Source organism: Botryllus schlosseri, chromosome 9 (genome assembly GCF_051294905.1).
Source record: "Botryllus schlosseri isolate E-star chromosome 9, Bs_hap1, whole genome shotgun sequence".
Classification (NCBI taxonomy): Eukaryota; Metazoa; Chordata; class Ascidiacea; order Stolidobranchia; family Styelidae; genus Botryllus; species Botryllus schlosseri.
Window position 1 is genome coordinate 9,697,275 of NC_137244.1, and position 23,768 is coordinate 9,721,042.

At 39.8% G+C, this 23,768-nt stretch overlaps 1 protein-coding gene and 1 long non-coding RNA gene across 2 annotated transcripts in view; both read left to right on the top strand.

Annotated features, from left to right (window-relative positions):
- Window positions 1-23,768, top strand: part of LOC145446054 (uncharacterized) — a 35,623-nt gene that overhangs the window by 3,193 nt on the left and 8,662 nt on the right. The window contains exons 3-5 of the mRNA XM_080324236.1: window positions 4,481-4,569; window positions 10,386-10,516; window positions 12,296-12,514. Coding sequence (XP_080180362.1) covers window positions 4,481-4,569; window positions 10,386-10,516; window positions 12,296-12,514 — 439 coding nt within the window. The remainder of the gene's footprint in view (window positions 1-4,480; window positions 4,570-10,385; window positions 10,517-12,295; window positions 12,515-23,768) is intronic.
- LOC145446057 (uncharacterized) lies at window positions 16,653-19,752 on the top strand. Its single transcript, XR_013917192.1, has 3 exons — window positions 16,653-17,097; window positions 18,414-18,544; window positions 19,540-19,752. It is a non-coding gene; the product is annotated as an uncharacterized LOC145446057 (long non-coding RNA).

The following is a 23,768-nucleotide window of genomic DNA, read 5'->3' on the forward strand; positions in this document are numbered from 1 at the left end:
ATGCTGCGATACGACGAATCGAGGTTTTCGACCTTCTACTAGTAACATACTTTTGCAGCTTTTGACAGTCCATGCGAACGAATTAAAACTGTTTTCAAAACTACTTACTTATTTGAGTAGATTTATAGTCAGTCAATTCTACTTTTAATTCAAGTAGTTTTAGGTGGCTTATGGAAGAAGTACTTTCACTCGACTACTTTTACTTGACTACTTTGACAACCTCTGATAATAACTCCTAATGGCAAGGAGCTCATTCAATTTAAGTAGTCGACAATATCGTCCAGTACTCGACCCGAATCAGTATAATTATTAGTAGATTTAGATTCTAGCCCTTAATTATTGTGCTTCGCGCAACTACGCATCGATTCCCGCTAAATTTTCATGATATCAATACTCGAAATTTCGGTGCGTAGAGTAAGCCAATGTAAATAAATAAGATGAGTCTTTAGTTTACCGTTACCTGTTTAGACGCCTTCAAAAATGACGTAGTCCATAGGGATGGTGTGAACCTCTGAACGGTTCAAGTTCATGTGAACGCAAACATTTTTGAAAGGTTCTGTGTGAACATGATGTCATATTGCTAATCCCAACCAGACATGGGGTGATTACTTCACGAATGTAATCGATTGCGATTACGATTACTTGTGAATCCCGCGATTACGATTACGATTACAGCAAAATCAGAAAGTAGTCGATTACGATTACGATTACATTTCAAAAGTAATCACGATTACGCACGATTACATTTGTTTTGCTTCTTGGAACTAATTTCAGAAGAGATATTGGAAGACAATACAAGGCTTGCGATGAAAAGGTCTAATGAGATAACAACTTTCTTTATAAATCATACGTCATTTGCTTGTTTCGTCATAATGCACCCATTGCCCAACTCTACGCAGGACTATTCGTCGCACCCAACGATTTGCATTGCCAGGTCCGTAATTGCCAGGCATTGCCAGGTCCGTAATTGCCACACCCCAAACTTCCCAATAGGACCGGGAGCGAGCTCTAAGGGGACTCAAAAGTATTTCGTAAATCAACATAAATTATTATAGAGTATTTTCAATTACCTTGAAAATTTTCTTCGAGATTCGGGATTTAATGTCTCTAAATAGCTTGATTTTGAAATTCTTACCTCTCCCCCCAAGAAAAAAAGCAAGCAAAATTTATAGGAATAGGCATTTCGGTGGCGGTTATTGCTCCGCCACGACACACCAAAAGACGTATGCAATTTCGGCCAACATACAACTCCACAAAGTGTGGTACCAAAGAATTACCTTCGTGCCAAAACTTTTGGTATGTGTCCGTTGCCAGTAGCCGCGCTCTGTGGGCGTGACGAATAGTCCGTTCCTTCCAATCTGAGCCCCAATAATGGAAATGCCACCCGGGTACCCACAGAGGAATGAAGACATGACAATTTGTGTGTGCGTCTCACGAAAGTTTTTTTTTAGTCTGCTACGTTTGGGCGACTACAGTATCTTTTGATTATATAAAAAAACGGGAGGTCACGAATCAACAACATAAAATAAAGTAATTATAACAACTTACCAGATGCTATAATTATGAATTACGTTCGCCCAGCTCTACCGGTAAATCTGAATTAATAGCAATATAATGTAATTACCAATATTATTGACGAAATTCAGTCATCGACTTGAAAACTGACCACCCTATGGGGCCCAAATACCCAGGATTGTAATGACTCGAGTCATGACTCGACTCGAGTCGCGATGTTTTGGTGACTAGACTTGACTCGAGTCATTTTTTCAAATGCGTAAATTGACTCGACACTAGTCAATTTTTGTATTGACTCGACTTGTACTAGAGTCATTTTGCATGACTCGAGCCAAGTCATATGACTCGAGACTAGAACGGCCAAGACAGACATTCCACGTAACTTCGAAGTATAGTAAAGTTACCACATTATTTGTATTTCGTCTATCATAGGCTTACCATATTTTGGAAATCAAAAAAGAGGACACTTTTTCAGAAATTTGCAACTTGCAAAACCGGAGTGAAATTCTCAAAAATCGGTTAATTTTACCCACTTTGTGATCGGTTGACTAAAAAAAAAAAAAAAAAGGTCATCTTTTCCGCTCAGATCTCAAAATAACGTTATTTACTCCACATCGCTAGGTGGTTGACTAAAAAAAAGTCATCTTTTCGCTCAGAGCTAAAATCACCGTTTTTCACCCGTCGGAGCTTCATTTCTGTGCTATTATGTGGCATATCACTCGCAATTTGCTCTAAATCTGCTCTAAATCCTAAAAAAGAGGACAAAATCTCAAAAAAGAGGACAAAAGGGCGTCCTCCGAGGACACTTTCAAAAAAGTCAAAAAAGAGGACAAATCTTCTTAAAAGAGGACGTATGGTAAGCCTAGTCTATCAGTCCTGATGCTTGGAAATAGGGCCCATAAAAAGTGGAAACTGATGAAAATTACAATATTATGTATACGAGCCATTCTATATCACTCGAGCAGAGTTGAAAAAGGGGGGTTGAACCGGATTGATCTGAAAACTGATCTGTGAACATAACGACTTGCGGCATCGCACACGAGCCAAACACCATGACTCCGACTCGTCCATATACTAGCTGACTTGGACTCGGGCTTGACTGGGGGGTGAATTGAAAATGACTCGACTTGACTCGAGTCAAAACTATAAAATTGCGATTGACTTGTGACTCGGAACATTGTGACTTGGTTACAACCCTACCAATACCAACGTTGGAAGTGGGGCACTAATTGATGTTTTTGTCCTGATTGTACCTACAACCCACGCTAACATGGTGTATAAGCGGATGGCCATGGCGACAGGTATAAATCTCGAGTGAAGAACTATGAAATAACGATCGGCGCCCGTTTCAAGTAGAGTCATATGAGAATAAGATAAAGTGAACCTAAAATTTTACTTTACACTTAATACAGATACTTAAAGCTGCCGTTACGAGAAACAGCAAAGAACGGGTCGGTTATGATATATATCAGCAGCTGTTGATTTTAACCATCGTAATGTTTTATTTGAGTACAAAATTTCAAATCTTTGTCCGGTGTACGTACAATACATACGTATACTACGTAGATAGGCCTACTGCTCGCCAAGCAGTAACGGTCAAACTGCGTTTAACTAAGCATAACCAAACATCAATACATAAGCTACTATTTGAAACTAGGCAGAGTGGTGATTATTATCTTGCTGCAAGGTAGTGGCGTCTGGAGTGTATTGATAACCTGATATACAGCATGGCTCACACTGTTCTAACAATAACACAACAATGACTATCGAATATATATTTACTATGTGTGGATACTTCTTACGCAAGGACGGGCAAAGCTAATACTTATGACGTAATAATGAGCCGTGGCGTTTGAAAATCAACCGTTCGCGCTATCAATAACCTGGTATAACATCTCTTCCTTGTTCACGAATGTTCGGTAATGTCATATTCATTGTACAAATAAAAAGTAATCGTTCTTTCACAAAGAAATCGATTAGATATGTGAAGTAGTCGATTACGATTACGATTACTTTGGATTTTTTTCGAATGTAATCGATTGCGATTACGATTACTTGAAAATGCTGTAATCGTCGTAATCGATTACGATTACTAATCGCGATTACCCCATGTCTGCTACACACAAAATTTGGTTCAATTCCAGCCAGTAATCGCTTTGCTACAGGAGAAGTAAGTTTCTATTTCTTATATAAAAATAAATAATAATAAATTTGAAAATTTTCTGTTCACCCCATGAAAGTGTTAGGCTATCTATAGAAACGATGCTCACCAAATTTGGTTCAATTCCAACCAGTGGAAGCGGAGTTATTGCCGTCGAAAAATTTGGATTTGAATAAAAGAGTATTTACGGTGAGCACAACTATAATAAATAAACAAAGAATCAGTCACTGGTCAAGGACGGTGCAAAAATAGCCTTGTAAGGTTTTTCTAAGTCTTGCACCACCCCTCCATAGTATCTCGGTAATGCTGAGCGCCAAGAGGTAACGTCTATGGATACCAGTGTTACCAATCAGGTCTTTGGTCTGACCGGACCGGTGATCGACCTCACGAAATATCGATCTAGAAGCCAGACACTCTACGATTACCCCATGTTTTCGCAAATAATTTGAGTAATATACACTTTCAGTAGCAAACCAGACAATAGTATTAGGCACCACACATGTGGCTGATCATTCGTTCTAGGAATAGAGTGTTCATGAGCACCAGTGTAGTTTTATGTTTCGTGCATTTGATTTTTTGATACGGTCAATCTATGTGTCGATGTTGTTACGTTCAGAAAGGAATATAGGAGATACGACTCCAGTTAAAAACGATTGGATGCTGACTATTACTATATTCGAATCCAATCACTAAAATCATAACTTGCTATAGATTCGACCACTCCCATCATTATTTAAAAAACGTATTATTTACAATGATGAGCGGAACTCCACCTTAGCGTTAATTTGATAATTCGGCTTTCAGCGTGTTGCGGTTGGGATAATAGATTATTCAGACTGCCAAGGAGAAGCAGATGCAATTGCTTTTAAGAGTTATCCATACCTCAATCTCAGGTAATATTTTGAAAATTGCTATATGTACGCTGTGGCGGCTATTGGAATCCGCTAGTTATAAGCGGTCTCCTAGGGTTCCCAAGTTGATTTAGGCGCTTTCGAGGGCCACTCCCCCTTTTACGCACTTTTTCAACTATTCTCAACTTCTGAGTAACCGCAGAAATCGTTGAAACCATGAAGAATATGGTAATATACACTAAATAGGGTTAATCAAGTCCACATTCAAATTGAAATACAAGCAATTACGACTAAATAAATGCAGTCCATCCTCCAGATTACCGGACCACGACTGACCTATCGATCTCGCTTCTCATGACATGCCGCACTATTGTTTGTCGTTTTTTTTCTATACTATCTTCTTTACTTTCATTCAGTGTGCATGCCTCCTCTTTACATCGCCTAGGCCAGGGCTGGCCAACCTTTTCCGCCAAAGGCTACATTCGATTGACGAACTTTTGCGCGGGCCACTATCCGCGCGAAGCGCGAAAATTTTCTGAAGGTTATAGGTCAATAATATTGCCACTTGACTATATTTCGGGCCTGTTGTATATCGCTGGGCTAAGTTTGCGAGGACTGGGCTAGTCGGCGTATGGACATATCGATATCGACAGCTGTGACCAACATGCGTCAATCATTTCGTGCCTAGGTTTCACGGTGGACGGTCGTACTGCGAGCGCAAACGCAAGGTCGCATATGTTGAACGACACTTTGTCTCGTAATCGCGAATATAGTTAGATTCAATCTGATACATTAGGTGTTCTTCCATTTTCACAAAAGGGCAACAATATTAAAAACAAGAAATCGAGTGACAACATATTGCGCTAAGCTTGTAGAAAATTTTTATCTCTGATAAATCTAGCGCAAATTATTCTGATTTATTGTAGTGTACGAAGATATACCAATATGTGAATGGCTGATGGATCTGTCAATGCGTCGGAACTGATATTTTAGTCATCACATCTCAAGTATTGCGGCCAGACTAAGCAAATTTTTGGTTGGCCTTGCAAGCTCAAAATCTGCGCAATCCATTTTTGATGATATTAGAAATATCGGAAATTACCTCGCGGGCCACGGGTTGGGCGGCCCTGGCCTAGGCCAATGTGGGTGTCTGATTCCATAGACTACTCCAAGTCGCTTCGACATCTTCTTGTCTTTTCATTGTATAGCATTTTTTGTGCTGTACTGGACTGATAAAATTGCTAATAAGCCAATGATGATGATGATGATGAATCAACAAATCAACAAATCAACAAATCCATGCCTCCTTGTTGAATATGTACCGTAATCATTGGTCGATCATTAAATTTCTGCACCCGTTACAAGAGCTCAATTTCATTCTACGAACTCTATTTATTTTCCGAGCGGCTAAAAGGACCCCTCCTACATTTACGCGATTTTTAGTTATCATTTTGCGAATAATCGAATAGAATATGGTACCGTAAATAGTGATCGATCATTAAATTTCTGCACCCGTTAAAATAACTGATTTTGATTTTATGTGGGAGCCCTCTCCTGAATTTACACGATTTTGGGTGTCATTTTGAGAATAAACGTCAAAATCCATGCACTCGTGTAAAATATGGTACGGTGAACCGTGGTCGATCGTCAGATTTCTGCACCCGTTAGAAAAGCTTACTGATATCCATTTCACGATTAGCTATCGAATTCGTGAGATATATTCGTAGCTGGCGCGACAGTAACTTAAATTTGAGGATTTTGTGAAGGATGTAGGGGAGACCGGGGACAATTGTAACACTTTTTTGATTTTCTAACATTACGTGTTTTTCTCATGGAAATTTCGTTTCCAAAGTTTTATACAAAGAAGCCATCGACTCGATAGTTGGTATAAAAACTAAAATGGAACTCAATCACAAATCAATCAAGGAAATTTTGGGTCGCGAAAGTCGCCGCTCAAATGTTACAATCGCCCCGTACCCTGGGGATTGGATTTATGTCGTCTTTGAATGATTCATACATGTTAGCGTATTAGAGAGTCCATGTTATAAAAACTTATAAAATATAACAAAAGGAAGGATAGTTAGGAAGGCATTCTTCCATGTTAATTGCATAATGAATAATTCTGTGCCACAATGAAAGAATTTTGCATGTCATCGTTAATCATATGTTTGAATAAGTTGAATGGTTATATGCTGGTAGTCACTTAATCGTCACTGTGGCATATAATTTTCGAAGTAAATTGGTAACACTGCTGGAGTCGGAGTCAGAGTAGGATTTATCTTTAAAAAAAAGTCGGAGTCAGACTCGAGTCACCATTTTCGCATGACTTGACATGACTCGAGTCACATTGCTAAAATGACTCGACTTGACTTGACTCGGCGTATCAAAAATGTGGATTGACTCGTGACTCGGAGCAAAATTCACGAGTCAATTTCAAGTCGTCAAGTAATCGGTGTCGATAAAAATCCCTGTATCTTGCATTTGTTCGGGTTGTTTGCGAAACGCTGGTGTAAACCGTGAGAGCGACCAGTCATTCAACGATCGTGCGTTTCACTGAGCCTCGATTGTTTTCTCACAAATAAATTGACCGCTAATGTAGTGATCGAAGCTTACAGCTTACGTTGTCGTAATACTAGTAGTAGAGTAATAAAATTGCAAAATGTATCTTTCCGTTCTCTGTTCTTACCTTAACCAATAACCCTATTGTTTCATTGAAATTGAATTCGAATATAGTTTCTATAGTCCTTGGCCATTGGCCTTGGCCATTGACCATTGGCGCAAGCTCGAATTGTATATCTATTTGTTTGTAAATGGGTAATGTATTGCATCTTATCAATTCGTTTCTCTATTCTCTATTTTGGCTGGTAACTATAAACTGTGACTATGCAATTACGTAGTTTAACAGTTTTACGTATATGTGAGTGATACAGCTGTATGTTTCCATGTATATTTAACTCTATATTCGTTCATCGGTTCGGAATCAATGACCACTCAAACTGTATTCCAGACAGCTAGCAAATTGCAATGATGTAATCATGTCTCATACATACTTCGAACAGGCAGCTTGACTTGAAATGTGACTTTACTCGTGACTTGACTTGACTTGACTCGACTTGACTCGAGTCACCTCCAAAAATCGATTGACTTGACTTGACTCGAGTCACCTTTGAAAATCGATTGACTTGACTTGACTCGAGTCACCTTTGAAAATCGATTGACTTGACTTGACTCGAGTCAAAATGTGCAATGACTCGAAGTGACTCGTGACTCGAAGGTAGTGACTTGATCCCTACACTGCTGTTAAGTAGAAATTATTTCTTTGCAATTGTACGTTTCTTTGGCGGATTTTAAGCTAGGTGTATGTTTAAATGCCTTACGTAGATATTACATCCCCTGATAAAGTGAGGCTCCCGAGACGATCTCGTTGGGCCCCCGACAGCCTCTCGACCAAATCGCTACTAAGCAGGAAAAAGTCAAACCGAATTCAGCTGAAGGCCGCTGGTGAAATTGTTTTTAAACTTTTCAAGCCAACATATGAGCTAACGGGAAAAACAAACCGAATACATCGATGCAACAATAGGCCATAGAAACCGGACTTAGTGATTTATTTTTCGTCACCGGCTACCCGACCGGTAAAAAGAAGACATGTCAAATTTAACTGTACTTTACCAAAGTGTAGTACGGTCCGCATTCGATACGAATCGGACATATCTGAATATGTTTGGCCAATAATTGCTCAGTCAACAAGTGGTTGGGCGTTAAAAAACACCAATTTTTAGTCACAGGCAACTTTTTCATAGGGGGGAATTTTAGCTCAAATATCGGCCAAGGGGGCCACGAGACGAAAAAGGTTGGGAACCACTGCCCGATGTAGTGTATTTCTTTCTTGATGTTGTGAGATTGCGGGTCCAGCTCACAGCATATATTCACTAAATTTTCACAAACGGAGAGCTGGATATTTTGAGCAAACTTTTCCAACAAAGCCGATATTTAAAATTGGCAAGGTGCATGCTCGTTTAGTGCTTAGTTTCTTTTCGCGTTGTCAGCGCCACGCAGAGAGTGGTCAGAAGTAGAAATGGTAAGAATGTCAACCAAATACGTTGTTATGACGTGACAAATCGAAACATGTGAAAAATGTTCACAGTGTAGTATACCATACAAAGGTCAGTTTGCGAACGCGAACCTTTCACAATTCACATACCGAAGGCGAACGCGAACCTCGCGTTCAAGCTCACACCATCCCTGTCGTCATATCGAAATCACAAACAACAATGGAATTAAGCAAATATAAAAATATTACTTATAACATATCTTAGCAAAGGAAGATTATATGAACACAGTAAATCAGGGGTGTCGAATATACGGCCCTCGATCTGCATCCGGCCCGCCAGACGGTTTCATCCGGCCCGCGACGCAATTCTAAAAAATGACTTCATTATTCACCATATTTCTAAAAAATGCTGAGATTTGTAGTACGAAATACTTTCATTAAATAATCTCCCAAGACAGAAGTATGCTCACAGGCTACATGATAACCATCTGACAACGGTGTTGTGGTTTTCCTTTAGTCATTAATAGTCGCGGCCATTGACTCGAAATTCCGAGAATGCAAAAAAGATCACACTGAGTTAACACTGTTATGGAAAAGTGGACCAAAAAAGTATTTGCAGAAGTAAAAACGTCAGTTAGAAACCGGCTATGCACGAAACATGGAGAATATAATTATGACGGAAAGATATAATTTGAATATCTGTGGTTGCACTCCTTCTCGCTCATGACTTAACAGCTTATCGACGTTCAGAGAAACCCAAATCGCGTTACAATAATAGGGAATAAAATTTCAACGTCTGCGTTTACGGTTAAATCGCTCGTATAACTCACAATGCATAGGCCTAAACAGGAGTATATTGTCACGTTACGACTACAACAAAGCCACCATAGCATTATGCCAACGTATATCGTCGGCAAAGTCGCTGTTTCAGCAGTATATTTAACTATTCAACCGGCCAATATTCGAAATTTTGCCAAATCCATTGTTCGCGAATAAATGTGTTGATAGAATAGACCCCTATGGTCCGTGATAAACCATGATGAATATTATGTACAGAGGCTTCATAGTTAAGTATTCAAGTGAAAAGAAAGGGCATGGATGTTTAGGTAACATTTTGGAATCATTTGACTGGTCTGGCCCGCGAGTGCTCTGAAGGTTTGAATCCGGCCCGCGACGTAAGTTGAGTTTGACACACATGCTGTAAATTCACTCGATAATTTATCTTCGAGTCACAATTCTTTTCATATTTTTCCTATGTCGAGTCCGAGTCAACTCCGGCCAGGTCAGTGATTCGAGTTCAGTTATTCATGGAAAGCCAAGTCTTGACTTGACTCATACAAGAGCACATTGCACTGCAAATTATGAGTAACGTTACAGTAGTAATTTCTCCATCAAACAGTTTTAAAAGGGCCGTCGAACAATGTAATATTTGCCAAATAACAATTGTCGAGGATGGCAAGTACCTATGGCGGGTGCTAACATCAGTAATATCGACAGATAACAACACCAGAACGTGGCATTAGGCCGAGCAAAGCGTAAAGTAGTTTTCCCGAAAATACTCGATTTGACAATGATTGCATATATAACATTAGGACCACCGCATCCCGCTTGTTACTCCCCACGCTAGGTTCTTTTCTTGGATTAGGAAAGCTAAGGTCCCGCGAAAAACTTTCTGCCTTACAGGCACTAGTCAATAAGTCAATTTCGAATGACCTCATTTACCTATCCGAAACGTCATCACATATTCTCAAGGTGTTCTATTGGACATAACTAGTCAAAGACGATATATGTGATTTTACATCTTTAGATATAACGCTACAGGAGTTGTGATGTGGTATTTCAGTTACTTACCAGAAAGTTATAATGGACTCAAATTGTTTACTGACGTATTTACCAGTACGGCCAGATACAGCGCAAATACGTCGTTGATTGTAGCAGGTAAGTGAGTAGACTATCTCATCTATATTTGTCGGCCATTATGGTCGCCTTATGATCGAGATCAGTGGTTCTTTTAACCTTGACTAACGCGCGAATCGCTGACGCTAATTTGCAAGCATTCGCCAAACCCCAAAGTCATAAAAAAATAAAATCTACCGCAATCTAATAATACTTAAATGTTACTTCATATCCAATAAATCATTCTAGGTCTCTAGAGCAGGGGTGGGCAACCCGCGGCCGCACGTCCGCATGCGATCATATAGAAGGGAGTTTGTGCGGCAGTTGTTACGTAATTCAATTAGTATGTGTTGGAGGCCGTCGACATGCAAATTAAAATTACGAATTCTCTCCGGAATGTTTTAGAGATTTTATTTAATCCTGAAATTTTCTTCGCGTTGCGCGCGATTCAATAATGCTTCATTTTCTGATTTTAATATAGTACGGCCCTTTGCAATATCAGCGGGAATCGAAATCGCGTGCTCCTAACGAAAGAAATTTGTTTCTGGTACATTTGAGCGGTTCCAATATATATCCACTATACCGACAATCCTGATGGGGTGGTCAAGAAATAACAGCATGCAACAAAGTGACTAACAACAATTGGGTAACCCGAAGATGCATTATCATTTATAACTTGAAATTTTCTTCACGCTCCGCGCAATTCAAAACAACTGCATTTTTCAATTTTAATACAGTAGCGCCCTTTGCAATTTAGCCGGAATGTAAATCGCGTGCTCCTCACGAAATATATTTGTCTCTGGTACATTTGGGCGATTCCAATATATTTCCACTGTACCGAAAATGCTGATTGGGGGTTAAGAAATAACAGCATGCAACTAAGTGATCGGCGAATCTTATCACATGGGCTGAGAAAGGATAAATATTTGATTGTAATATGTGATACTGCTACTATTAATGACGGAATTCATTCGTGCATCTGAAAAATTTCGCGCTCGGCCCGACCATAACCAGCCTCAGAAACTATTTGTAGCATTACCACTCGCTCTTTCCGTGCATATAATAGGCCGATATGAAAAGTAGAATAGTCCGAAGTCACCGGAAATGGATATGGATAGTTTAACATAGGTATTTTGCGTCCAGTTAGTTTATCACGGCTATTCCCGGGAATGCGGCCGTAGGCTACATCAGTAATCGAAATGCGGCCGTGATTAGCAAAAAGGTTGCCCACCTCTGCTCTGGATTACTGATGCTCAAAATGAATACTTCATCAACAGAGTGTTAAAAGAAAAAAACAATTAAAATATAATTTTCAAACAAAACGAAAACGTGACAATGAAAATTAATTGCAAATCATTTAACTTCTACTGTTCCCGTTCAGATACCAGTTCACACAAGCGATGAGGTTTCGCCTTAAAAAGTGCTATCGTATTGCTCGGTTGAAACACTACAGCGTGATAGCGTTTGCTTAAATACAAATGTGCCAAAAAATATTGTTGCCAGATTTGGCATTTCAGAAGGAAGAGATTTCAATTTCGAACCGCAACCTCCCCGCGTACGCCACGGCACACGCCGCACAATCACAACGGTCACAATTCGACTACTGACGGCCAAGACGGTCGAATCATAACAATTGATAAGTATAAGTTAAGTGTGTTTCTTGGCTTGACCTCCAGGCAGCCCCCACAATTAAAGAACCACTGATCTAGAATTACTTAAACCAATATACCGTGGGCTATTAAATATTGTGGCAAATTATGCGTTTACAACATGTAAACAAGAGCCTATGTGCAATCTAAAAGACAATCTCTCTTTTTGTAGCATGTAAATCCCCTATAACTGTTTCTACAATTGGCCAAAACTGCGTATACAATATTACGGCAGCATACGACCGGGCTTACTTCGGAGATCGCGGCAATTGTAGTTGTTTACAAGAAGATCAAATATTGTTCCAGCCGAATGGGTTAATAGCAAGCAAACAAGCACATTGCGCGTATAATGCTTTCTGGTCAGGTTGCGCAAACCTCCAATGTTGGTCAGGTAATACAAAGTTATGATGTATATATAGTTACATTCGCACAACATTAATGCTGCACTGAACTAACGAATTTTCATAATCGAACGTGTTGTAAATATAAATAGACCGCATTTAAAACAAAAGTCAATTTGAAACAAACATTCTTAAACATGACCTTTTTTAAAACGTGTTTTCTATTGTTTTTTCTAATCCATGACGTCGGGGATATTTAATTGTGACGTCACAGTCGATTGAGATTGGAAATGGAAGATGTAAGGTGAATACATGACTCCTCTGACGAAGCAGGTTTCATACCCCTGTCATAAACAGACCAAAAATATCTTTAACCAGGACTACAGTGCTCTGCTGCATTTTGTGGTCCTCACCATCAGAATATCCAATCCAATCCGATCTATACCTTATTTACGTGCTATACCTGTTGAACGGACGACGATTTCGAAGGTTCCAACCCCGTCGTATCGTATATACATCGACCACATCCGGTGCAAATCGTCCGTGAGCTCTTACCACCAGAGGTGGTCAGTAACGAAGTACTTCTACTTTTTTAAAGTACTCAAGTAGTTTTCCTCTACTTCTGGTACTTACTCAAGTAGATCTGATCTTCTCTACGTCTACTTCGTGATATTTGGTGATGTACTTACTTACTTTTCGCTATTTTCAGTTTGTCAAGTACACTGTAAAAAATCTGGTAGATTTACTGGGAAATCTCTGTAAATTTTGCAACGAATTACCGGTAGCTGCCAATAACTGTGCCTAGCTTGTAATTTTACATTTTGATATGTAATATTACCTCAATTTAGCTCTAAAGTCAAGTTACCAGAATTTCTTCGCAAAATTACTGACAGTTACTCGTTACTGAAGTTTACCAGGCTATTGGCAAAATTGATTAGCTTGAAAATCTCTGCAGCCAATGTATACGTGGAACTGAATGCTACTGATATCATTCTCGTGGTGATTTGACGTGATTCAACCTCGTTCGCGAGTCAGGGGTCTATCATACGGAAATTGCTGTTGGTCCTAGTACCAATTTCAGTATAGTACATAGTAGGGTAAAAGAAACAACTGACAATCGTAGATACCCACTATATTATATTATAAGGCTATGGCTATACGGCCGGTCTCGCTGGTTACATTCATTGTCACGGATAGGACTGATGAGTTAGAATATCAGTTTAGGATGTATAATATTGTTCTGGAAACTAGAAACATCAGCACCGCATGCCAAGTTCACTCTTAGAAATATTCGTAGATTTACCCAAATTATACCGGTAAATTTGTCCCGTCAGTTATATTAACGGTAAAGGCCCGTTAAATTAATATACGGGCACGTCGAAAGTAAATTTACTTATTCTTAGAGGGTAAAAAAATTACAGATTAAATTCGTAGAAGCAATTTACGGGATAACCAGTATTTCATATTTACTTTTGGATTTGTAAAAGCAATTTACTGGATAATCAGTATTCTGGATTTACTTTTGCATTCGTAAAAGCGATTTACTGGATAATCATTAGTTGCAACATTGCTATTGCACTTACAATTCGATCATTTTACACGCTTACGGTCTTATGGATATATATATGTGATTTTCGTCATTACATCATGTTTCAATCATCAAGCAAATTACGACATCGATGGCCGTGCTGAATGCTAATCGGTGAATGGTATCCGAACATTTCGGCATTGCAGATACCATCGTTTATATCGCTTTATAAATAGTATGCTTTGAGACATCAAGGTGTAGCAATAGTAGCATGCCAAGCGAATTTGGTATGTTATGCAGTTTTGCTGCAGGTATGATCTTTTGTGTAATTATCTGTTGGACCAGTTCTGCCACCATTGTAGACTCCTTGACGCATGTATGATGCAAACTAAATATCGTAACACTGGAGCTGGTGTATACTGTATAGCCGCCATGCTCCTTTGCCATTGCGACGAGAGTAGTAAACGTCCTTTACCTTTTTCCTGCGAATGGCCTTATGAATTGTTTGATCATGAATTCGTAGCTGCTCGAGCGAACAGTACCTTGTGACGTCATACATATTCGAGACATAGCGGCGTCAGACCTCAGACGTCAGACATATCTGAGCCTGAGCACGTGCGGCTGAATGTTCCGAGATAGATATTATATCGATGCGATGTTTTCGTATTGGATAATAACAAGATGCGTTGCTGTAAGATATTGAGGGTTTCGAAGCCACAGCTTAGCTTTAGCTTAAGAATATTGCAGGTGTTGATTGCAGATATTGTAGGTATAGCAGTATCCGAGCTGTTTCTGAAGACCTATGTATTTTCGTTACAGTTTAATGGTGAACAGAAGCTATGGCTTATAAGAATGTATTACATTTTCTGACATTGAACTAAACGAAAATAGAAGCGTTATGGCATTATGAATCATGACGTCGAATGCTTATGTGATAGAAAGGGATCATTTCGCCTATCGCTTCTAGCACGGTGCCGTGCGAAATGCATTGGACGTGCGATGCAAAGGAATATTGCCAGAAAAGTTTGCAATCACACTGGAAAAGATGATTCAGGTACGAATTCCTAGGCCAGGGGTATCAAACTCAACTTGCGTCGCTGGCCGGAGTCAAACTTTCAAACCGCTCGCGGGCCGGATCAGTCAAATCATTTCAAAATGTTGCGGTACATCAAAACGCCCGCCCTTACTTTTTGCTTGAATAGTTTATTATCAATCCTGTATACATTTTGGTATATTACATAACATTCACGATCATATCATATGGAAATATTCTAGCAGCACCTTTACTCGCAAACAACGGAATTTTGGCAAAATTTCAAAGATTGATCGTTTGAATTGAAGCGCTAAAACACTGACTCTAACGACGGAATAAGCTGACATATTTGTATGCTCCCTTTGTTTTATTCGTAATCTGCCGTTAACTCATCGTATGCGCTTTGAGGAACACAAGTGATTTAATTGTAAACGCAGACGTTAGAATTTGGCTCATTATTATTCGTCATTCGAGTTTCTCTGTCTGTCTGGGGCCTTTGAGTAGAAGTGATACAGCAGTGCGACCAAATATATTTGAATTGTATTTTTTGTAACTATCATATTCTCCATGCGATCTGCATATAACAGTTTCTTTTTCACTTCACAAATAACTACTTTTTGGCTCATTTTTTCATAAAAATATGAACTCAGTGTGCACTTTTGGGAGTTTTGGGAATTGGATGTTAGTATCACCAACTTGTTTCTGATGATGACTAGAGTAAAACCTTAACACCACTGTCGGATAATTATATTATGGCCTATGATCTTGACATTTGTGGCCTTGCGGGAAGTATTTCTTACAATAATATCTCAACATTTGTTAGAAAATATGCTTGGTAATACAGGGTTTTTTCAGTACTCAGAATTGCTTCGCAGGCCGCATGCGGCCTGCGGGCCTTATGTTCGACACCGCTATCCTAGGCCATCATCATTCGAGAAATTGACAAGAATATGAAAAGTCGCAGTTTGTCATACTATAGCGTCTCAAAGTTTCCAAATTGTAACAGTGTTGATGACTGCATAATCTTTGTTCAGATTATAGAAGAACCTACAAAAGAGCATGGCCCAAAGTACAGTCCTTCAACTGCTGCTGAAGTTTTGATGAAGCCCTCTTCATTCAGGCAGTTGCTGACTGATGATCTTCACAAGAAAGACTGGATTTTCGTCATCATCCACACTTACTTTTTTTTACGTGTTCCCGCAACGAATAAACCTGATTCAAATTTACTGGTCTCAGGAACGTAAAACTGCTGCAAGGGACCAGACGAGTATATTGATGTTACAGCATATTCCGGTTACCTTCAGTTACGGAAATTTTCCGTAAAACTTCCTACGGTCAGCATATGTAAAATCATATTACGGGGAGAGTTATTTCGAATTTACTGGTCTCATCAGCGTATAACTGCTGCACTGGACCAGACCAGTAACTTGGTATTACAGCCGTTTTCCGTTACGTCAGGTAACGGGAATTTTCCGTAAAAATTTTAACAGTCAGTCTTTGTAAAAATAAATTACGGTCAATATTATTTACGGGAAAATATTTTTCAAATTTACCGGTCTCAGAGTCGTAAAACTGCTGCCAGGACCAGACCAGTAATTTGGCATGGAATATTTTTAACAGTGTTGACCATTTGCTAATGGCGAACAAGGCGACCTGTAATAGGTTACATTAGGTTACCGTTACGCGTTACGAAAAACAACCAACGCACAACTGTGACATCACAAGCAGCGTCTGGTTAAGTAAGTACGGTAAGTAGTGACAACACATGGAATAAATATCAATTTATACGCAATTAAATAGAAAAGAAAGGGGCTAGATGTAATGATACCTATTTCTGTATGAAAAAACTACCTAAATCAAACATTATAACGCAGTGGCCAGTAAATATTATTGGTGGCATGTCAGCGGATGAATACCACTTATTTCGAAATCGTGAGAGTGTCGTATCGTCGTCTGGCCATTATTGAGAATTGAGATTTGAGCAAAGGGAGAAGCGAAGCTTGTGCTTGGAGAAAGTGAACACGATCGTTGAAGATTCCTAGGAATGCTGATTGGGATACGCATCGTAAAAGGTACAGTACTACATAGTATTCGTTTCCGTGAATATCTACGACTGTGCACACCACCGAGATGACTTTGATTTCATGATTGAAATATTTCATTAGCCGCATTCTCTGTTCTATTTTGGGATGTTAGTCGACTTATATACTGACCTGTGACACCACATACTCTGCCGCGGAGTAGTTGAAACTGTTGGCATGTTAATGTCATTTTGGGGCTATAGCATAGAGATGTTTCCATTCACTGCAGGATTTGTTTGGCACACATGCCACCTCAAATGAGGGGCGCTTCTTCGATTTACGCCCAAGATCGAAACAGTGCTCCCCATGACACCAACAGATGTTTCACATGGACACAATAAAATTTATAAACGTCAAAATAAATTGTTTTTTGCCTTTGTTGTGGAAGGGGGATATTATGGTTGGAGGAGAGGGGGATATTAGGACTGGGGAGGGAGGATTTTAGGGTTGAGTAGAGGGGGATATTAGAGTTGGAGAGGGGGGATATTAGGGTTCGAGGAATGATGGATACTAGGGTTGGGAAAGGGGGATATTAGGGTTGGAGGAGAGGGGGATATTGGGGTTGGGAGGGGGGTATTAGGGTTAGGGTTAGAGCTCGGTTAGGGTTAGGAAATGGGGATATTAGGGTTGGAAGAGAGGGGGATATTAGGGTTGGGGAGGGGGGATATTAGGGTTGCCGGAGGTGGGATATTAGGGTTGGTGGAGGTGGGATATTAGGGTTGCCGGAGGTGGGATATTAGGGTTGCCGGAGGTGGGATATTAGGGTTCGGAGATATATATCCCAAGATGGGTTTAGGGTTAGGGTTAGAGCTGTGTTAGGGTTAGGGTAACCCAAGAATAGGTCTGGAGTGCGGGGCACGATATTCCACACTCTCCCGACCATGATATCCCCAACCCTAATCTTGGGATACCCTAACACCAACTTTGACCCTAACCCGCCTCCAACCCCAATATCCCCCTTCCCCAGCTCTAACCCTGGAATACCCTAACACAACCCCAATATCCACCTACCCCCAACCATAATATCCCCAACCCCAACTTTGACCACATCCAACCCTAATATCCGTCTCTCCGCAGACAAAAAACAATTTATTTTGACGTTTATAAAATTTGATCGTGTCCATGGGAAATACTTGCTGGTTACATGTGAAACACTGTTTCGATCTGGGGCGTATATCGAAGAAGCGCCAAATGAGGAACCTTTTGCTTCAATACACAAGATCAGTGGTTCTCAACCTGGGGAACGCGAGAAATTGACTAAGTCTGTATGAATTCTGACTAAACATGTGTTTTGCAACCATTTTCAGAAGACGATTGTTGAAGATGAAACTTATTTCCTATTCAAGAAACCTCGCCAAATTCAAACTCCAGCAGTCGCGCTCAACTACATTTGAGCAAATTTTTGATATTCTTTCAAGATTTAGAGGAATTACCACATGTAATTCATTCATTACTTCATAGCTTTGGCAGTAGCCTAAAGCTCGTTGCGCTGGGTAGCTGTTGTTAATAGCTGGCGAACTGCACTGTGTAAGACAGACTTAGATGCAGTATAGGTTGCTCGGTTTCGCCCTCAATTAAGCTACCCTCTATCAACACAATTCAATTCCATTCCAAAACTGATCTAATTGAGCATGGCAGTACAGAACGACGCCTTGTTCGCTGTAGTCACCACCAGCATTAGGATTAGTCTCAGTGCAACCTATCTTGAAACAAATTGATCTCCTGTCCAATGTTTTTTTGCTATTTTCAAACAAGTTTGGGGAAAATTGTCGAAAATGTTAAAGACTGGAATACGGATTTAAACTTGGCGTAAGACATACCATATGTATACTATTACATCAGGGATGGGCAACCTGCTGTCGTAGATGGGAATTTGTGTGGCCGTCAACACCTAATTCAATTAGTATGTGTTAGCATCCGTCGGCATGCAAATTGAAATTACTAATTCACTCTCAATTTTTTTAGAGATTCTAATTATTTTTGAAATTTTCTTCGCGCTCCACGCAATTCAACATAACTTAATTTTTCGGTTCTAATATAGTAGCGCCCTTCTAAATCTGAGCAGGAAGCAGAATCGTGTGCTCCTCACGAAAGAAATTTTTTTATGGTGCATTTGGGCGATTTCAATATATTTCCACTACCGATACGATGGACGGGGGTCAAGAAATAACAGCATGCAATAAAGTGCATGACTAATAATAATTGGCCCACACGAAGATGCATTATCATTTATAACTTGCCCGTGCATTTGATTAAGTAAGTCATGAATCTCTGCTATATCATGTAAAAGGCGGAGCCGTCACCACAATATGTACCAGTACCGGTACTTCAAAAATTGTTATATTTTTGTTACCCTATTTGTCTTAGTCGTCTTTATAATGTCATATCTAGGTTAGGGACTTTGCTTAATTTAGCGACTTGAATTCTTTTTAGTGGAACTGCAAGATACTAGCTACACAGAAGGAAAGAGGTCGAGAAAAAGAAACAATTGGAAGTTTGGCCAATGGTTGGAGACCACTCGTGTTACTGCATGTCTCCTAAAGAAGAATTAGACCTCCAGCAGCAAAACTTGCATCGATAATCTTCTCATCGTGAATCATGAATGAATATACAGTTTGTTCCAATGTCGTTTTGGGGTGTGAAGAAGCTTTTGCGATATTTTAGCATAGGGTTGCTTTGCGATAGGTATGGGATGTACGTGAGTTTACAAGCTGGTATGTAATCGTGATTTACACAGACAGCATGTATGTAGGTAGGCGGTAAAATTACAGTCTGAGTGGCAAATATACAGGATAAAATGCAGATTGGATATACCAGAGGTGACTGTAACATTACATTCTGGCGTGTAAAGTGAGATTACCGGACGAGTGTAAGTTAAATTTACATTGACTAACGGTAATGTTAAATTACCACGAAATGTCTGGCTACCGTGCTTCCAAACATTTCGCGGTAAATCGAGGTTGTTTTTTTTTACAGTGTAGAAGTAGTTAAATCCCCAAATACGAAAGATAGCCTGAGGAATTTCGGGGCTGTTTTCACGGAGTAACATTTAATATTCATAAAAGTCAAGCAAAGCCCAAAGTTCTAATAACTTTCAGTTCTTTTCTCTGCAGAACATACATGTTGAATTGTTGAAGCATAAAAGCAAGTGTAGCAATGTAGCAATTTTTCGAAAATAAAGCTACACTAAATATAAATTTTACGATCCACAATATTTTTTATTAACGTACACTAATCGCGAAAAGTGTTGAAACCGTATCCGATACAACTTCATCGTATTGGTCTTCGCCTAAACCAGCGGTTCTCAACTTCCCTTGTATAGCGGGCCGCATTTTAACAGCAAAAGAGGCTGTGGGCCGCAGAACATTATTACCATGTATTTGGGGGCTGCTAGTAAATTTAGGCTACTGTAAAGCCTATTTAGCAGTCGTATACGGGCCGGTATAAGTACCGGCCTTTAAACTCTTCCCCCAGAGAACCAAACTCTCTGGTTCAATGCGTAAGCGAACAAGTATAAAATTACGGTAACTTTTTCGTTAGAGGCCATTATAACATTGAGCTCTCAGTGATATCAGAAGAAGTCTGGCGTTCGGGTTCATTTTTATCTCCATAGCGGTGGCCCTGCACCATTAGTTACAAAAGTCAGCTTTGTCAAGTTGATGTTTTTCGCTGATCCCTCTCCCTCGTTTGCCCAGCCAGCATTTCCTCTGCAAATATGTCCAGATTGTCCACTCTGATAAAATGCACCCAGATAATTAGCTATGTAATGGCTGTGAAGTCGGAGAATTCGTCCATTGCTAGGCTGTGGTAGTCTACGCGGCAACGTGTTTCAGAAAATACGATAAAAGATCGACTGACTGTTACTATTTTATTCACGGTTGAATCAGACAACTGTATAGCTTCGAAATAGGACAGATGATGTTGTCCTTGCTGCTAAGTTCCGGAAACAGCAAATACTCGCATAGTTTTATTGAAATCACACCTTCTCTAGCAGATTTCTTGGGCTTAGCGATATTCCCAGTAATTTTGAACGATTCGTCTATAACAGGGGTCGGGAACCTTTTTCCTCCGAAGAGCCATATTGGCCCATTTTTTTCCATTTTAACTCCCAAAGAGCCATACATGTCAATCAACTGTTACGTCACAATTGAAAATTCGTGACGTCATGGTAGGACTTATATAGACTCACAACATGGCATTCGTCGTGTGCGTCTCATTTTCTCTATAAACACTCGTACGAATCATCCTGGTAACCTTATTCGAGCATGCGAAACTTGAGTTCCGAGAACGAAGCTTCGTCGTGACGCTCCTTTTAAATGCGAGAACTCATGATCACATGCGTAAGTGGAGCCAAACATGATCACTACAGCAGTATAACCCCATGTAAGGTGTGATACTTCAGTGGCATGGGGTCAGGGGAGGCAAGCGAGGCAGTTCGACACCTATCGCCAGGATGAGTGAACGAAACTTGTGAAACCTTCAATAACTATTGGTATTTTCTATCGATGTGAATGACTGAATTTTGTACATTTTCCTCCCACAGTAAGGCGATTTGCATATTTATTACTCGAGAATACAGCCCGAAGCGAGAGGCAATGCACAGACGAGCCAAACTTCGCCATTGATACCGCAATTCACCGTAAATATCCTAGAATTCATAATAACTGATATGAATTGAATGTAACTGTTGCACTGATTACGAAAATCTGAATACTGATCGCCATCTCAATTCTCAAAGTATTCGGCGGGAACATATAACGTTGCGCTACACGCCTACATTTTATCGCCGATGCTACAAAGCGACTTACCAATCAAGAACGTGGATAGCTATGGAGTTATTTGTAATTGTGAATGACACTTCCACGGCAGTTCATTTCGCTCCGTAGATTTATTTGATAACTGCGTTGTCATATGGGCATCGTCATGTCTGCTAATCTCTTTGATCAATCAACGTATCGTGCAATCCAAGATTTCGAGGCAGGTACATCGAATTCGCGAGTGATATTGGTCGCCGGCGCGACAGCAACTTTAATTTGGGGATTTTGAAAAGGGTTGTCCGTCCGAGCCTTCAACCCTGAAGACGGTATTATCTTTACCTCTTAACGACATGTTTATACAGTCACGAGAATAATTATTCTGGTCGTGACGGAAATTTACCAACTAGTTGCTGCAATATTAATCAATTCAGTAAAAAAATTAATATTTGGCAAAGAGCCATATCTTATACCCAAAAGAGCCATATATGGCTCGCGAGCCATAGGTTCCCGACCGCTGGTCTATAACGTAATCGTCAATTTTAACAATGCTTGAAATATGGATTGCTGGGCTTGACACCTAGCTAGTAACGTGTTTTTCTAATACCATGCAGGCTATATGTATAACTCCAAACGAAACTGTCGTGGTATCATTTTAAGCTTATACGCTTCGTTACAACAACTGTTCTTCGACAAATATGACACATCGGTTTTCCATTTATATCTGCAAAATCAAATTGATTGTTCCACGGAATCCACGCGCAGAGTTACAAACCCAGTTTTCGCCGTTTAATTTCCCATTCCTTGTTCTTGTTTCCGTTCAAACCATTTGGCGAAACACTCTTTAAAAAATTACTATGTAGTGGGATTCACTTGAACCAGAGTCCAGCCGAATACAGATTCCAAACAATAACAACCTTAACTCAAGCATATATCAAGAAACCAGAGCACGTCAAAATGAGTAATCAAGCGAAACAGAGAGCTAAGTAGCTAATTTAATATGTAACAATAACGTGTCATTAATAATTGCGATCATAATGAAAGATGTCGCGGGCCGCAAAATAAACGTCTGTGGGCCGCATGCGACCCGCGGGCCGCGGGTTGAGAACCCCCGGCCTAAACTAAAGGCCTTATAATATGGGTAGGGCGCCATGCAATGATATTCTCTAAAACGGGGTCTATAGTAAACAAAGGGTTAGTATCGCATTTTCATATCAATAATATAATATGCATCCCATCATGCGAAAGAATGCTTATTCTGTCGAAAATTGATACCTCCTTGGATGCATCAATACGAATCAAGCTCTCTGCACCTTCGGCATAGCTCAATTTGAAACTTCTGACAGTCCATGCGAACGAATTAGGACTGTTTTCAAAACTACTTAATTACTTGAGTAGTTTTGAAGTGAGTCAAATCTACTTCTACTTCAAGTAGTTTTAGGTTGCTTATGGAAGTATTTCTACTCCTACTTGAGTAGATTTTTTCGTCGCTACTTCTACTTCTACTTGAGTAGCTTGCTTGACTACTTTGACCACCTCTGCTTACCACATGCCTCTGGAAAGTCTTTACAAAATCATGGCATATTATTACAAGTTAAAACTTTCGAAAACTTTTAAAAAGGTATTGTTTTAAAACACCATTCGACTTAAATGCAACTATAAATATAAATATAGGAATCTGTGCCATGCATACACTTGACAACGATTTCGAAGAGTGACTTTGCATGAGATAAAATGGTGGACAGCTGAAGCAATGTCAATACATACTTGTCGATTCGTCACGCGTGTCAAATGACCGACATATATAGGCTACACTGATCACGCTGTAAACTGATCTGCACAAAATTTAAGGTGTTGGGTCATTCTTACCTAATTTGGCGGCGCTGAATCAAAATATGGTATTAATCT